Source organism: Lissotriton helveticus, chromosome 1_1, assembly GCF_964261635.1.
Source record: "Lissotriton helveticus chromosome 1_1, aLisHel1.1, whole genome shotgun sequence".
Classification (NCBI taxonomy): Eukaryota; Metazoa; Chordata; class Amphibia; order Caudata; family Salamandridae; genus Lissotriton; species Lissotriton helveticus.
In genome coordinates, this window is record NC_136057.1 from 2,073,911,102 (window position 1) to 2,073,929,999 (window position 18,898).

The 18,898-nt window shown below is 43.3% G+C and overlaps 1 protein-coding gene across 3 annotated transcripts in view; it reads right to left on the bottom strand.

The window, feature by feature from the left end:
• Positions 1-18,898, bottom strand: part of LOC144755913 (calcium-activated chloride channel regulator 1-like) — a 542,164-nt gene that overhangs the window by 159,132 nt on the left and 364,134 nt on the right. For all 3 annotated transcript variants that reach the window (XM_078645321.1, XM_078645313.1, XM_078645302.1), the window contains 2 exons: positions 17,048-17,272; positions 15,019-15,196 (listed from right to left, as the gene is read on the bottom strand). In XM_078645321.1, the coding sequence (XP_078501447.1) occupies positions 15,019-15,196; positions 17,048-17,272 (403 nt within the window). The remainder of the gene's footprint in view (positions 1-15,018; positions 15,197-17,047; positions 17,273-18,898) is intronic.

Genomic DNA, 18,898 nt, shown 5'->3' on the forward strand with positions numbered 1-18,898 from the left:
TGAAGGCAGCACTGAGACACCATCATAGCAAACAAGATCTGCCATGCTCCTGCGTGCCAAGCTGAAAATGCATTTTCTTAGTCAATCAATCAATCAATCAATCAATTTCTTCATTCGACAACTCAAAATAAAACAGGGCACAAAGATTAGCATTTAACCTAAAATATATCAATATGCGTTGCTGGTGACGGGACAAGTTCCAGGTCAAGTAGGGTTCTAAATTGTGCACAGTTTTTACTAATATCGCATGTCGCACCAAGAGTTTCGATAATGCAGTGTCCTTGCGATCCGCTGCCATCTTGTCCCTAAAAGCTTCTGCAACCCATTTGTGATCAGATCTAACTATGATGCTAGAATTGGAATATAAATCAGGCCTCCTTAAGTATATCATGTTATGGAGTTATAAGCCAACCACTGGATCAAGGAGGGTTTGTTCATGTTCAAACAGTCTTGTATTATTAATCTATTAAGACCAAGTGCGATTTTTAAATACCGAATTTTACCGATTCGGTATTTGAAAATCGGTAAATAGTATGTAGATATTAATTCGGAAAATGTTACCGAATCGGTAATATTCGGTATTACCGATACGGTATTTACCGATTCGGTAATTCCCATTCATTCCTATGGGCCTGGAGGCCCATAGGAATGAATGGGAAGCCATTCACTATTACCGATTCGGTAAATACCGAATCGGTAATAGGGGGAACATATCCAAGTGTGGCAGGGTGTCACATTGACACCCTGTTGCACCCCTGAATCGTGCTTGTGTGCACATGTAGCAGACATGCATGCCCTAAGGGCGTGTATGTCTGCCTAAGGGCATGTATGTCTGCCACATGGCACTGACAAAAAAACAAAAACATGCTTTTTTAAAGGTATTCGGTATTTACCACCAACCTATAGTTGGTGGTAAATAAAGAATCCTGAATGCAAAAATGCACTCACTTGAGTGCCTCCTACATAGGTTTCAGGATTCAATACTTTACCGATTAGGTATTTTATGAATTCGGTAATTTACCGATTCCTTAAATTACCGATTCGGTAAATGACCGAATCCTTGAAACCTGCCTCCTACATCTCACATCCCTAAATATCAGTCGGTAATGGTGAAATTGACATAATTTCACCGTTACCTACCGGTATTGCCTCACCTACATATGGCCCCAAGTTCCACCTTTGTCCAAATTGAAAGCCAGAGTTTTAAAGGGCAGAGGCAAAGCTGGTCAGTGATGTAACCTAATCCCACTTCTTTGTAAACAATTTCATGGGGGACACTCTGTGGGACTCCCAAAAGGCCCCTTATGAATTTATTTACCACTATTTGGAGTGAGGCGACTGGGCCATAGCCCCATATTCAACTGCCATAACTAGCTAAGGGGACACACTTAGCCTTGAAAATTTCCAGGACAGATTTTATGTGAATGCACTAAAGTCGGCGTGAGAAGTGACTCTATTAACGGACATTACATTATGAGTTATAAGTGGATGCCAATTAAGGCCAGAATCCAGCGGAACCCCCAGATATCTAAACTCAATGACCTGGCTGATATGGTGTCCATCTACTGTGAATTTCATGGTTTCATTTTAGGCAGGCCAAACGTTATCAAATGTGATTTCAAGAAGTTAGTTGAGAGGCCAAGGCTTTTCATAAAACAATAAAAAGGATAAGAAGTCTTTGTAATCCCTTGGCCGTCCGGACAATTAAAACTGTATCATCTGGATAAAGCAGAGCCCACTTTGTGAACATCCAAACAAGGATTAGTCAGTGCTTGTTCTAAATGATTAATATAAAAAATTAATGAAAAAGGTGCTAAGATACAACCCCTTTGTTAGTCATTCCGTGGCAGCTGTGGTGTTTGTTGGGACATAATGGGATGGTGTCATCATGAGGAAAAAGCATAATAGCATGTACTCGGATTTCGAAATGCCATAACTGATTTTTTATGGGCCAGGAGGATCTCTAACCCTTATACTCTTAACTATCATGCAAAAGTGATATTGGTGTTCTGATTTCAAAAGTTCTGTTGGTGTGTTCAGGTACGAAAATTGGCTTTAATTTGATCTCTCTATCACCTGGCAGCCGAGTGGCTGAGATGCTTCCTGGGCAAATGTTTCTAAGCAGAGCCAGCTAAGGCTCTGGTTTCAGAAACCCTGAAGTTCCCACACATCTGTAGAGGGATAGAGAACAGTGAATTTTGCAGCAGGGTCATCTACCATTTTGGTTGCGTCTGCCAAACTAAAATGTTCTCCATAAACATCAGCCAATATGGTGCAGGATCCCTTCATTCCATGCCTCTACTATTTTCATACAAATAAAAGTTATCAGATCACCTTTAATGGCACATGGTATGATTATTTTTGAGCTTGCACTTGAAAGTAAAGTTTCTTCTTCTTTCTGACGTGTCTCACTTATTTGTCATGGCCCCCTTATGTTGTTTGCCATAACTGCCAAAGAAACAAGCCAGGGTCTGTAATTTAGGCCAGAGAATGGATCGATTGGCCCTGCACAGCATGCTGGGTCAGGGTGTTGCTGCAAGCACATTTTACTGTAGATCTGATTGTGTACCTTTATGTTTGTGTTTTGGAAATAAGGTAATGGGATGGTTTACTCAAGCACTGCTCAGTGGGAGACTGGGTGAGGCCGGGGATTTGGATGGGAAAAGTTGTTACATTAAAGTTGAACATAGCATCTAGCCAATCGACAACTGGCAATTTTTGTATTGGCTCTATGACGAATGCACCTCTCCTGGAGTCTATTGCACTGATATGTACTTAAAGTATTGAGCTTAGGGTGACAATACCTCACCTTGATATGTTTGCCAAATAAGGATGGAATATTTAAGTTCCTGGCATGGAATTTGCATGGATAGCATATATGAACTGCTAACGACTGGTGTATGAATGTCCAAAAGAAACCCACTTACACAAATCCCAGCATTATAAGATTAGTCCAATGTCGGACCTATTAGTTTGTTCTAGAGAAAATGGAAACATTGGGACATTCGAGAATAGTGAATAGCAGGAGGTGAAGATGGTCCCAAGGACATTTGTTCTATCAGCTAAGCTTCATCTCATTCAAATATAATTCCTGTATTTACATTTACTACACGTTCTAGTGTTTTCAGGCTTCAGTATTTCCCAGCCACTCCTTTGAGGGCTGGACACCCTTACAAACCCCACCCATCCATCACGGATGTCACGAGTGACGTGGCCCCGCCAATAAAAAGGCCCGGTTGGCCCTGCTTGTGGCCAGTTTACTGTACCACATCACCTCGTGTCTGTGTCAGTTATTGATATCATGTTGGCCTGAGGCCCGACACCACATTGGTGACAAGGCGGGTCTAACCCCTCGTGCCTGTCGCTTGGTGCTTCATCGTCCCTCGTGAAGAGGAAATGTGCCAGGGATGCCACGCCTGTGACTGCGGACAAGATTGGGCTCGGCACCACCCTCTGCCTGTAAGAAGCAAGGACCAGAGACTGGCTGTCTCCTACACCCACGGGTCCCCGGTAGAAAGGGAAGAGAAAATACATCTAACCGATTACGGTGAGAGAGAGAATCCCCGCTACACCAGCAATGTGCCTGCTGCCGCGCTCAGGCGGTCACGATTACAGTCGAGGCGCCCAGTGACCCTCAAGTGAAATTCCCGCTCTACCTCCTCTCACTTTTGCAGCCTGAGGTGTCGGCTGGCTGGCGAAGCATCTCAGCTCAGCAACGCGCCATCTGACCTCGCTCCCAGGTCTGTCTCCGGCAGCACCCACACGGGTGTGAAGAGTGGGCCCACACAAACTATACCCCAGAAGAGTGCAGGAGTTAGATTCCCGTCGCCAGAGAGTGCCTGCGGATGCCAGTGATCCGGAGCAGTTGTAGCACCAGAGGTTGGACTGAGCATCCCCCCTCCCGCAAGGGAGCTTCGCACCACCCAGCCCCTTCCTTATGAGCACCGGAGGGCGAAGCAAAGGCGACGCGGCAGCAACCCCAGGAGCGGGTCAATGCCCCTGTACCTGCAGCTGGAAAGCTGTTTTGCACACCACCAACTGTCCCAGTGAAGAGGTGCCGGGAACAAAAGCACCAACAGCAAGGAAAGCACAGCGCCATCTTCCTCTCATCAACCTTCAAGACCTGCAGGTGCAGAAGAGACTTCTGGGGTCGACGGAAAGAAGGCCCGGATGCGGCGCCACCTAGTGGTCAAGGCGTACCTCAGCGCTGTACCCTGAGAGGGAAAGGCAGCACCGAGGACCGTTGTGAAGCGGACACAGCACCCCCTATAGACTTTCACACCACACCGCCACAACCCGATATGGAGGTAGTCATGGCCGGTGGAAACAGAGAAACGGTCAGCACTATGAGGCAGAAAGCACAGCCTCCAGAGTTACAGCAGTTAGCTACTGGGGAATGTTCTGTGAGGCAGCCCTGCGCATGTGGAGCATCTGGTGCAGAATTGAGTTGTCCTAGACTTGCGGGCGCCCCACACCAGCATCTCCACTCCAAAACGATTCCCAGCCCTGGCTCAGATGGCTGCCACGACCGAGACAAACAATTGTACCGTAGTGGCCATCTCTAGTTACTGCGCCTGGGAGAAAGGGAATAATTTCCAATGCAAAAAGCCACCAGCCTCAGGAGAGCTGTCCTAACCAGTATAGCACAGTGACTACAGCGCCACCCCCTTCCTACTAGCAACATTTGGCATGACAGGCAAGACAAGCACAGCAAGGGGTAAAAGAAAACTGCTTTTCGGAAGTCAGCCCGAGGAAAAGCTCACACAGCATGAGAGCCTCTGCTGCACTGGGCAAAGTAAAGGGAAGCACAAGCTGCAATGTCCTTGTTGGAACTGCCCTACTATACAACAAAGGGAAGAGACTGATTGCCCCCACAGAGAGAGCCCCCAGGAAGCCCCAGGCTGCCTAGCCCCTAGAAGTCCAGCCACAGTAATGGAACCAAAGCCAGTCGAGCTCCCAGCAGCAAAGTCAAAAGGCAGCAAACCACAGCCAGAAGAGACTTTGCTGCATGCTGCAACCATTCTCATCAGCTCACAAAGGTAACAGGAAGTGGAAGCATGTTCACAGCAACTTCCTGCATCCATGACAAGCTAAAGAGATAGAGCACTGATCCCAACACCATGGCAGAGAGGGGCCCAAGGCGCTGCCACATGTTTGAATGGGACAGACTCCAAACCCCCACATAGCAAAGACCTAGAGAAGTCCAAAGCTGCCACAACTGCGGAAGCTGCCAAGAGTCTGTTGGAACCCAACAAAGAAGCACAAGAAAGACTGGTGCAGAGCGCGCACCACAAGTGGCTGCCCAACGCCATCGCCAGAAAGCAGATCGCACTACCCGCTCCTACTGGTGAACAGGCACAACCTCAAGCTACACCACAGGCACACCCCGTCCCAGAAGAAAGCGTCCAAGAAGAAGGCGTAGCACACTAAGTCAGAGGCGGGCAGAAGGCTGCGCCAGTGAACCTGACAGCACAGGCAGGCGCCCGGGAGATAGAGACATCTCCACAAAGAAGCACTGCTGAACGCAGCATTGGGAACAACTACAACTCGACTGCACTTGCGAAGCTCCGCAGTGGGCCTAAGATAACACAGACTGTTCTCCCTCGCACTTCCTCAAGATGGAGTCGTCGGTGACCCAAGACAGGCAAGAGAGGTGTTGCACACGCCACGTGGCAGGCTGCCACAGCAACAGGTGTTCTGACAACCTGTGACACGTGACCGGACGTCGCGTCGCACAGAAAGCAGGGAGCACATCACCCAAAGTGACTAGTCCGGACAAGCATGCCGGAAAGAAGGAAGAAGTAGGCGCCACGACAGCGCCGCCTCGAGGTCCAAGTGTAGCGCTCTCAAGGGAAGAAGAGTGTCAGCTCTGTCACCCTGAAGGGGAGAAGAGTAACAACCCTGTCACGCCGGAAATCAGATGACCACAGGTGTGCTGAACAGACCAACAAGGGGAGAAGACAGAGGACTCGCACAGCAAGCCAAGAGCACACCCTGACACACCAGACAGCCACCAAGGCAGACCGACATCCCGGGATACAGCCTCACAGGAGAACCGAACATAAGCTGCAGCAAGTGCAAACTGCTTCTCATCCAAACGCTTCCCCAGGCGACCGTCCGTCCCAGAGTTTCATCAGTCTAAGTCAAACGACATCCCTGCTCCCGACTGCAGATGCCATGGGTGAAGATCAACCCCGAGTGTCTTTCCTCACACCGCCTCAGGATGGAGTTGGCAGTGGCCCCAAGCCAGGCAAGAGAGGATCTGCACACTCTACGTGTCAAGCCGCCACCGAAGATCAACCTCAGCAATGCGGAGACACATGGCTGCTAAGTCCCTCCTGACCTCCAACTCTCCCAGCAAGTCACCACCACCTGTCATTCCAACTCACCAAATTGCTGGCATCCACCCTCACTCCAGCCCTCAACACATGCGTCAAACAACAATACTCCCAGAGCATCAATCGACTGGAGTCAAACACCGTTGCCACACCAGCCGACAAAAGAAACCAGAGGCCACCTGTGAACCTGGCAAACACTTGACCCGCGCCAGCGATAGCATGTCTTGGCCAAGACTCACCCCCCCTCAAGGGTTGGGCGTGCGACTAGGTAACGGCTCCTCAGTGGTCCTGCAGCTGCCCAGAGTCAGCACCCAAGCGCCCCAGTGCAGTCCTCCTGCAGTCCCGAAGCAACCCTGACAACGGGCCTCCCCAGGTGGGAGAGTGAGAAGAGACATTGCCCCACCAACAGGGTATTGGTTACAACCAAGAGGTTAAACAGAGATAATTGATCAGGCAACACCTCCGTGAACTCTCACCATGGACTCCATCCATGCTCATGACGCATACCATTGTATCAACTGTTAAAACTCACCACAGACCATCCCCGACATCAGCAAGGTGGAGCCATGGAGGACTGCAAGACATGTCATCATCAAGTAAACTGACGGTATGCAGCGGACATCTCCAAGCCAGCGGTCGTGTCCTGAACCCCTCAGGTTAAAGTACGAGTGCCCGCTGAGATGGCCCTGCAGCAGGCGGAATCACCAGCCCATGTCTGACCTCCTCTTGGCACCTGACTCGTAAGGCTGATGGACCCTGTGGTGATCCGTTGAACTAATTGTTGTTGTTCTTCATTAAAATTGGGGAGGAATGAATGTAGTGTCCTGCGGGACACGTTCTAGTGTTTGCAGGCTTTAGTATTTCCCAGCCACTCCCTTAAGGGCTGGAAACACTTACACCCCCCACTGATCCATCACGGGTGTCACGAGTGACGTGGCCCCGCCAATAAAAAGGCCCGGGTGTACGTGCTCATGGCCAGTTTACTGTACCACATCACCTCGTGTCTGTATCAGTTATTGATATCATGTGGGCCTGAGGCCCGACACCACGGTCCTAGCCCGACTAACGAATCCTTCACCCATGCTGGCCTTCTCATGGCTTCTGAAAGCAGGGGGAAATCAGAGGAATTTATTTTGGTGTGAATTGAAACTGTTCAGGTGAGATATTGCAAGATTTAGGAACTTTGACTCTGCAGAACTTTGATGCTGCAGCTCCTTTTGGTGAGTGGCTCAGGCAACAGACTTCAGTGCCAAAGTTGAAGAAAGCATTTATTTAGACAGGGTTTACCCCCACAAGCACAACAGAATCTCGAGCAAATGGTGCTCTAAGACTGTAAGTTGAAAGTAAAATATAAATCTTTAAAATATGGTTATAAACAAAAGATTACCTCAGGATGGAAGTCCCATGGATTGTCTGCTTTATATAGCACAGGGTCTCCAGGAGTTATTAATCATATCAATGATAGTGGATGGGCTTTTAGACCAAAGACTCATGCTCTGACGCCATATGCCACCACTCACCGCATCACCATGGATGTTGAGTGTTATTGATTAATGCAAACGACCCTAAAATAGATAATCAAAAATGTATGACTTCTTCTTCTGATGTCATGATGTTGCAGATGATACTTAGACACTAGGTGGGGATTTCAAATATTTGCCAGGCAGGAATCTTGAATACTCATCGACAAGGATGAAACAATTATCCAAAGTTGTATCGGGTAGAAAACATGATTTGTTTTATTTAGGGGTTTGAAGTTCGATTAGAACAACAAGGCGACTACACCTATTATTTCACAGTTTAGAATTCCTCATCATCTATGATCATGTGTTTTGGTCTCTGGTCTTTAGGTAATTTAGCAGTAATGCCACATTCATCCACCCACATTGTATGATCATGCCCAAGTGCAGCTATCTAGGGAACATAATGTGATTGATGGGAATAACTGTAGAAACCAGATGGGGTAACTAACGTTGTATACAATACACCGTTCTAAAGGCTATTCAATTGAATTTTTAAAAGAATGTGAAGCATATCGATGGATGGCAATCACTAGAATGTTAAATGTAAAGAGCTGATGGTTCTGGAGGTTGAGAGAGATTACCTCACAATAACATACAGGTAACTATGAATCTTCCATTCTTAGTGCCACGAGGGTTTGTTCCATATTTGATGGAGACACATCTAATTAGGTTAACTTCATGTCAGTGAATGCTTTTTCCCGCATGTAAGGCACAGGGAACAGACATGGTTAAGTCCTAGATAGGTTATCATGATGTGAGGCTGTGTGGAAACCAATGAAAGCTCTACAGGAAGTCAAAGGAAAGGTGTCCTGAAAAAGTAGAGGCATTCACGCCTCCTCCTCCTTGCCAGAGTCTTTCCTTGCTTATACTTTGTGATGGTGAAATGGGCATCTGTTAGGACATTACCAATCTCCCCAAGGGTGATTCTGTAGTGGTATAGCTCCTGCAGTATGAGATCTTGGCCTAACCATCCAAGTGTAAGTGTTAATGTATGCTACAGGCTCCTTGAGGTCTCAAATGGTGATGAGTCTAGGTGGCATCATATAAACATTAAACATCATTAGCATTATCATCTATAAATATTAAGCAACCTAAGCATTATTGTCTATGAACACGTATAGAGAGTCACTCTAGACAGAACACTTTTCTGCAGCTAACAGAGAAGCTCAGATTGGAGTGTGCGAAAAACAAATAAAGATGTAATGAAATGCTGCTTTTCCATCCAGTATGACTGCACAGTCAATGCAAAGATTGTGGCCAACATTCTCAGGATATGCATTAACTTCTCCATCCAGATCAGGCAAGTCTTATCCTTGGTAGCACAACATCCAGTAATTTAAACTGACTATTCAATGTCACAAAGGATGTTGTTATTCCATAGTCAATGATGCCAGTAGCAATTTAGATGCCAGGATATCATTTGGATTGGTGTCTTGTGTATGTCTGCTGCACATTATTGATAGGCCATGTTTTATTCCACGTCTGAATCACAGTATGAATCAACAATGGCTGCCGTTGGAGTAAATGCATGGGGGTCTGAAATTGAGTTCAAGAACATAACCTGCAAATAGATTGTCTGCTATCTTCATTGATGTTTGCACTTGCCATGAATCAGTTGGTTCAGAAATTCTTAGCTGAGATGGAAGGTAGAAGGACTTTCGCTCCAGGGTTTTCATAATTGTTTATTAACTGTATGCTGTTATCACACTTTAATGTCTGATGAACACTGGTCATTTTCAATCACCTTGTGGAGATCTGTGGTTCAGGTATAAATTGGTTCTAAGTCTTAGATCTTCTCTTTTTAGGCACACTAGCAGTTATAGCAGAGTCAGACATACCTTTTGACTCCATCAAATACTTCCTGATTAGCATCTTTTGATGTGGGGAGCTGAAGCTACAATGTCAAAAGTATGATGCTTTTTCAGCCATATGGTAGATCACTCAATTGATCTCTCCCTTTTCATGAATGGTGGCATCTCCATTATCTGGACTATCTAAATGCTTGTACTGCCTACATTTCTATACACATTTTGTAGAATATTTCAAGCATTGCAAAGCAATAGTGAAGCAGTGTGGGCCAATACAAAACCTCATAGTAGTTGATATGAAAAGATAAATTCAGAGAGGTTGTACATCTACTTCTCTCAATTTAAGTGGTGCGGTTACCATTTGTCTCCGCCTAGAGATACACAACCAATCAGAGTTCGCATGCCAAAATAAAGAGGCTTTGGGATGCCTCTTTTTAAATTAGCATATCATTAACCATTCCAAGCTGGCAATCTATGAGGGATGATCCTCATAAGCAGCAAATTTCGAAATTGAGCAATTTATCTTTGCACAAGTACACTAAGCCATACAACATTGATTAAGACATGTTCTCAATCCATATTAACTACAAAGCGAAGTCCTGACTAACTTTGACCAAAGGCTTTGAGTCAGTTCATGCTCAACCAATTTTGACTATGGAAAGTGCAATAGCTGGTACACTGATTATATCTGTCGCTTTAAAAGAAAAAGCAAAGCTCCTAATAGGCATTCAAGGTGTAAAACCTCACCCAACTGCTTATTGCATCAGTGTTGGGTACATTCGCAGAGCTGCAAAATAGCCAACACGGTGTCCACGAAGGTGTGGTTCCAAGTATGTGTTACTTCACTGAAGTACACATTAATAATCAACAACAAATGTGTAGGGCACTTCCAATAACTTCAATGAATGGCAGACTATCCTTTTTAGCATTGTGCAGAATAAGGTACATTTCCGTCAGCAAAATCACAACCATAAAGCCAATCATTGCAATGCCTTAAAGCCTGTCTACCCCTCCAATGCCATTGAACCAATATCCTGGTCAATCTCATATGAGCGCATTAACAAAACTCGGATACGCTACTTCTGGAACCACCTAGATTCAAGAAATAATGGACATGCTCACGCTTTTTTACTGGAAACACACCTAGAATCTGGAACTCCCTTCCATTGGAGTTATGTGCTACTCATCAGCAGCAAACTTCTGGAGAAGTGTCAGTGCATTACTGCTCCAAAAACACCTATGATAAATTGGGACCAACATCCCTGACCCCTCAAAGACTCCAAGAAGAGTTGTCATAGGCTCATTCCTACCCCAGCAAAAACCCTCCGAAAATCAGACTGAGTCACAACAACCTAGCATAACCTCCTAACTTACAGGTTGCAATAGTAACCATCCTGGAGTCATTAAGCACTATGCAATCATCAACTTGCTAATGTATATATTGAACAATGTAACATGCATATAGCACAGTATGTAACTCCACAGTCTATGTAACCACCAATCAATGGTGGATAGATTGTGTATACTGTATAGCCCTAGGATGCCCTCTGGTCATGTACACACTGTGTACATAAATCAATACATAATTAATGCTTCTATCATCATTAAATAAAACATTAACCCTATTTTCCATCAAGTAGCATGCGGCATAACAGTAGAGGATTTTCAACCATCTTCAGCACCAACCTTACCAATGTCAACCAGGGCCGGACTGGCTACCGGGCAGTTGTGTGTGCTGCCGAGCAGGGGGAGGATTTCTCCGTGGTGTGAGCTTATTTCGTTGATGGGGACCTGCGTGCGCTTTGAAATAAAAAAAGCAAACGAATTTCGTTTTGCACACACAGGTCCCCATCAACGAAATTACCCCCCTGCTCGGCAGCACACACAACTGCCCGGTAGCCAGTCCGGCCCTGATGTCAACTTATCTATGGAACACAACATGCAAACCTTTTCAATGTGTTGAACTAAATTACTTTTTATATTTTTTCAATAGACAATATCAGAAAAGCTATGGACTGGTATGAAATTATCAACAAATATTTAGAATACATAAATATTCTTCTTGTCCTAGTGATGTGTTTCAAGACCCCCCATCAAAATTGTAGTTCAGTGTGTTGTTAAGCCACAAAGTGTTGGGCGAATAGAGCATTGTGAGTCTCACACTGCATTCTGTATTTATTCCGCATGATTAGCTAGTTATGCCTTGCCAATAGATGCTTTTTCATTGGGATACAAATGATGTATTCCACATTTCCGGTGTTACAGTTTGTACATTTCTGATGGTTTACTCTCAGCCGATTATATATTAAAATCGTACCTACGAAAATGGTGCTCAGAGCTATGCAGGTCCCACATTTGTGATGTTCAACCAATGATGATAAAAACTGCATTTATCACAGGGATGTTTCTTTAGATTTATGTTATCTTTATTATTTCTCACATTGAAAAAAGGTCTGTATGTTGTGGATTGTTCTAGTCATATATTATTGCTGTCCAATAAGGGAATTATTGAAACAGGTTTGTAATGGATCCATCCATCATGGATCTTTACAGGTCCTCCCTATATTACTGCAGATACCTATCTAAATAATCAAATGTGCAACCTTAAACTACTCCTTAAAAAACATATATTTTAAAATTCTATTCCACTGTCATCTCATATCATGCAAACCCTGTATCATGAATGCTCTGGAAGTTCTGGCAATACACAAATCTACAAAAGTTTGGAGATTTCCTAACTGTTACCACACCTAGCAATTCAAAGGTTATTTTGTTTGCCTCATCACCATTGTTTGCAGAATCTCACAGCACTTCTGCAAAAAATCTTCGATTCATCAATATCTACATGGTTCTGTTGACCATATTATGGAAACCCTGGCTGTCTTAAACCACATATGTATGGATGATACTTAGAATTATTTTATAAACTAATAGGCAGATCAAGGGACCATGATTGTGAGAAAGTGGATTATCATTTTGTGTGGATGGTAGTTCACTACAATTAGAAATGACTCTATTCATGTGAGGTCCAGTAAAGGTTTTAGGGCCTGATGTAGGAGAGCAAATACCGGTCTGTAACGGCCGATTTCGTCCGTTACCGACCGGTATTTGGTGTTTGACATGTAGGGGCCATCATTTTACAGAATCGGTAAATTTACTGAATCGGTAAATTTACCGATTCTGTAAAATACCGAATCGGTAATTTTACCGATTCGGTAAATCCACATGTAGATGACACTGAAAACAGTGCCACAGGCCCTTAAGAGTCGGTATTTTACCACCCAATCCTATTGGGTGGTAAAATACCGAATTCAGGTGTGCATGCACATCTGTGCATGCACACCTGTGTTATGTGACACACAGACATGCCCTTAGGGCATGTATGTATGCCACATGTGACACATGCCTGTAGTTTGGGTGCTAGAGGGTGTCAAAGTGACACCCCCTGCACCCTTGCAGGATTCGGTATTTACCGATTCGGTATTTCCCATTGATTCCTATGGGCTTCACAGCCCATAGGAATCAATAGAAAATACCGATTCGGTATTTACCGAATCGGTAAATACTGAATGTTACCGATTCGGTAATTCACATTTAAAAATTGCCTACATCTCCCATCTTCAAATTTACCGATTCATAAATACCGAATCGGTAAAATTCGTTATTCATGAGTCGGTAAATTGAAGTTACCTACATCTGGCCCTTAGTAATTTAACCAAGGCTCAACTCCTTGTAGCCATTTCACGAGCAGGCAGGCTTAACTTGATTGCATAAAACATTTAGAAGAACAAAACAGGTAAAAAACTGAAAGCACAACACAATAAATATCCCACTCCAATGTATAAAAATAGAGAATATTTTAATAAAAAAACTCACACCATAATACCGTTGATATGACATTTTAAAACTTTATGTAAAAATTGCTACAAAATGTACAAAGCACCAACTGTGAGCAAATGAATACACTAGACCTGGACAATTGTAAGGTCTGAGTCTGATCGCGATAAATCATGGGTCAAATAGGGTGCCCAGATAGCTTCCTGCTAAAGAGTTTTCTTCGGACTCAGGAATATTTCTGAGTAAAATTTGGTAATTGACGAGTCATCGGTCATGCAAGTTGCAAGCTGGATTCAAGTCAGGTTTGACAACTGTCGGTTTGCTTGAAGAGCGGAGTCCTGGTGCGATAGTCAGTGAAGGCAGGAAAGCTCAGAGCAGGTGAAGTCTAGCGCTTCTGCTTATTGAGGGGGAAACATCACTTACAACGCAACTTTTACCATGCAATGCTTTTACATCGCAGCTTTTACAACGCAAACCATTACAACGCATTGCGCTGGGGGGCGCTTTAGGATAGGGAATATATTTAATTTACTATCCAACACCTTCCCTACTATCCACGGGGACTGGAGTTGGAATAGTAAATTAAATAATTCACTATCCAGCGCCCCAAAGCACTATGCGTTGTAATGGTTTGCGTTGTAAAACTCGCGTTGTAAAAGCATGCGATGTAAAAGCATGCGTTGAAATGTCGTACATCCTTATTGAGGTCTCAATGTCAATTGTTGTTGACTCAGCATCACTCTTGGTGAATCCCTCTACAGTCAGACTTAGACACTTTACTGTAAGTCAGTGAGGCAGGCCAGCAAATTGGATCTGACCGGTGATTCAGCCTCTTTTGCAGTTTGGGTAGCAGGAGTACACTCTAACCTTAGTAAAGGTATCCAGTGCCTCAAAAATAGCACGTGGAGTTCAGGACTCACTCCAACAGAAGCAACAGAGGTGTAGATCCTGTTAAAACTGTTCACTATGGGTCTTCAGGAAAGTGAGCTTCTTGTAGCTTTTGTGTCCTTGTAGATCAACAGGAGGTCAAGCAATTTACACTTGGTGACCATTTCTTGACCCTTTGTACAAGTGGGAGCATGTACAGCACTTAGAATTGTCCTTAAGGGTCGCACCAGCAAGAAACAGTCCTTCTTCAGTCTTCCTTTGGTTTAGAAGTGTTCTTAAGGTATACTGGGCGTGCCACTTTTATGGACAGTGTCAATCTCTGGGTGGGGGAAACTCCTGATCACTTCCTAACCAATGGGGTCAAAGTTCTCAAAAAGTGAAACTATACCCACTTTGGCAGCACTTACTCTATGTTTTAGTATAAACTTTTCCATAGTGTCAATCTCTACCTAAACCCAAGATGGCAGAACAATTCCTCCCTTGTGCAGAGCTCCTGTGCTCACCCCAGAGCTGTAGTTCACTTGATTGATTTTAGGAACAGATTACTTATTTCGTTATGTACATTGGAATAATGTATTGTCATAAGAAATCTAATTAGGAAAAACTGTATAAGTAGCAACTTACCTGTCGTACGGGAAAATGTTTCAAGTTGTGAATCTGCCTTGGGTCCTAAAGCAATGGTGTGAACTATTGCACCACTATCTTTTACTTCTGTAAGGCACTCATGTAATTTGGGGTCTTCTCCATCTGTCAGCAATACAATTTCAGAACCAGGTGTACTTTTAATTTTTAATCCAATTTCCTAGAGAGTAAATTACATAAAGAATAAGAATTTTAGTTTTGCAGATTGCATTGTGTGAGAGACGAAACATTCATCAGTCATATCTAATACAGAAATTATTCCAGTTATCTTGCCAACCTGTCAACTCAGTTAAAAAAGAACAGCACACTAAAACAAGGGCAAACTAAAGGAAATTTGGACAATCGGAAAAAATGATTCCAAGAAAATTAGATTGTTTCTCTTTTCATTTGTTTATGTGTTTTAAATTAACTGTGCTGCAAATATAACCATGTTTAGGGAATTAAGTGCCACAAGTCTATCCCTGATTGAGGGGCCCAGGACCAAAGGGGTTGATATTAATGAATAGCCTTTTCATCCTATGTGCAGAGAACCAAGTTTTTCCATCCCTGAGTTAGGCTAAGTATCCTGAAAAGTGTTCTGTACTTAACTGGACATTTCTTTAGTTGTCTCACTATTTAGTCACCTCGCTTCCCATTGTTTAGATCTGTTTATAGACATGTGCCTGGATTCTGAAATTGTTGAAGCTAATTCACCAGGTATTTAGTAAAGGCCCAAATAGAGAACATTTGTGAAATTGTGATTTCAAATTGCTCAGTGTACTCTCTGTAGCATTTTCCCTAGTCTGGGTAGTCCCCAATGACTACGCCACATACAGAGCCTTTAATAACAGCACTTTATTCATCTGTGTGTAACCACAAACTCAGCATTCTAAACGTGCATTCACTTCACTACGCTCTAACACTTACGTCACATTTCTACAGATTCCATCAGGAGCCACAAGGGTTCTGTGATTGGTAACTCACACAACACTATACTCTCTACAGTGTTTATTTGGAAGGAAATACTTAGCTCTCTAGGTGGACCCTCAGATAGTTGATGAAGTTCCAATGGTTACTGTGTTCTCAACTAATATAGAGCATACAAATACAAGAGAGTGTTAAAGGCTGGTCTCTTGTCAAAGAGCATTAGTAAACTGGACGTCAGGGATGTGTGGGTATAAGAAAAATTTCAATTAGCATACTAAAACTATGACATGATAACTACATTTGTTGAACAAGACAATGACTCATCAGAGAGGGTTTTTTCTAGTTTTTATAAAGATAACGATTGAAAATTTTGGGGGAAAGAAGTTCAAGGTAACACTGGGAGAGCTACAATTTTCCCTGGTAGAGCCCATTAAAGGCAGTTCAAGGAAGTGAATGCATGCAACAGTACCTCAGTAAAAGGTCTTGCATAGGCATCTTTATGAACATCATTGAAGAGCAGGACTAGAGCATGAGCCTTGGTGCCAATACATAGGGTAAGGAGAGAAATATGATGCTTTCAACAAGACAGATGACCAACAATCGTTAGAAGAGTAGCACAAAATAAGACATTGAATTGCGTGTTTTGTGAAGCGATGAAAGCGGCATTGGAAATGGGGCTTTTGATTTTGTTTCCTAGGCTTCCTGGCTCTCAATCTTCAAACCAAACATCACAGAATGTGGTGGGACCCTGATCTCCACAGTATTCCACTAGCAACACAATGCAGTTTTTTTTTAATTGTTTGGGGACACCGTCACCTATGACGGAACAGTAGAGTGAAACACTGCTTTATCTGAAGAGTAGAGGACAACTTTCAGAATTCCGTTTCCTCCAATTTGTTCTCAAAACATTTTATATATACCCACATGAACATGGCTTTACCTCAGCAAAATGCACAGCTCTTAGAAAATAAAAGAATTCTCCTTACAGTGTTCGTCATGCACTTTTTTATCTCACTTTATAATTAGCAGACATATATTGAGCACACGTTTATGGTGTAAACATAACATAATTGTCATGGCTGCAGAAATATGTGATTTACTACACCTTAAATCCAACACGTATTCCTTTACATATGTTTGTCCCGCCTCTTGCTTTGGCAGGGAGCTGTTGAGCAAGCTCCTCTCTTTCAGCCTCACTTAATATCTGGCGTATTTTGGCGACGGCAGTGGCCTCCTGTGAGAATGAAACAATACCAACGTAGGAGCCTGTCTCAATAATTTGCAAAAGGAACAACTCCGCTGCTTGTCGCTGTCGACTGATGCGATCAAACTGTGTGTGAAAAGGGAAAAACACGATTACAGCTATGGGATATGCAAAACATTCCAAATTATTGTTTTGTATAACTTTAATTCTAAAACACACACATCAGCTATGACAAAGCAGAGATTTTTCCCTTAACAACATTTTCGACAAATTAAGAAAGAAACTAATCTTGACAATATTTTATATAGATGACGACAAACGATTGCTAGCTTTCACATTTTTAGAAAATGACATAATGTAACTCTTATTTGAATACTGCATCATAAAAGCATGCAGGATGCTAGAATAAGCTTATGTTATATTTCATATTTACGAAATAGATGTGAATTTTTAACACCTTAACAACATTGATCCTGTGATTAGATAATGTGATAATAAAAATAAATAGGACATTTTACATGCAAAATTAAAGTTCCAGGTGCGAAAAAGGAGTAGTATTTCATGTGTAACCTGTGTACACTGAAATGACAATAGATAAGTAGGTGCTACACGGGTTTTAGTCAAAGTAACATTTGTGAATTTTTCGGCAAATGCATTAATAATCATGTGTGACTAAAGAACATATGTGCCAAGAGGATTTATATGTACTTTTTTATGTTGCTTCCTTTTCAAAATGCGTGAACATATAAACTTAGTAGTATGAAGTCAATGAAAACTTTTAGCAAAGTTGCCACTTGACTGTACTTGCAACAAAAACTGTTACATCCTAGAACAGATGCTTTGGAACAAAAAATCGAGACCATGATCTTGCTTACTCTCTGAGTATCTTATTGTTCACATGACTACATTTACAATGGATTTTAAGGAAGCTATGTAACTTCAATTACTTAATTTTTCCGGATTTTATATGTTATAAATGGGGTTCTCTAATTGGCAGAGGTAGGTACCTTTGTTCTAATAGGGACCCTTACTTCTAGTCAAGGATAAGGGGGATACACACTTTAGAAAACCCCTGCTCTCCCCCTTGGTAGCTTGGCACGCGCAGACAGGGTTATCCCAAAGGCAATGTGTACAGTATTTATACTCAAAACACACAGTAAGATAGTGATAACACCACAAATGCACAACACATCAGTTTAGAAAAATAATGTATATTTATCTAAACTCAACAAGATCAAAACGACTAAAATACAACATACCTGTAATAGGATATGGCTTTTAGAACAGTTTTAGCAAAAATAAAGCTTGTTGAAAACTAATAGTTCCACCTGGGGCTAGTGCGATATCGTGACAGAAATAAATCCAAAGTACGACGCCGACTGCGAGGTGCACGGCATCAGTCATGGAGTCACACGGACCCCCAAACAAACAGTATCTTTGGATAATGAAGTCTATGGCAATGTATGCCGTCATGGAGGTGGGGCATCAGTGCCAAGGTCTGGGCCAATCCCTTGCTGCCAAAAGGGAAGCAAGACATCGTGTCTGTGAGGAGGCGATGTATCGAATCCAGGGCAGGGAAATCCAGTTGCATCTGTGGTGAGGCGTTGGATCTGGTGAGGCAATGCGAAGTGGGCTAGTTTGTGGCGTTACCCACAGGAGTTACCTATGCCGCGTAAACAGGATGCTGGTGCTGGCAATGACAGAGTCGGTGCGAGCGCTGGCGTCGAGTAATGCCAATAACAGCAGGCGTTG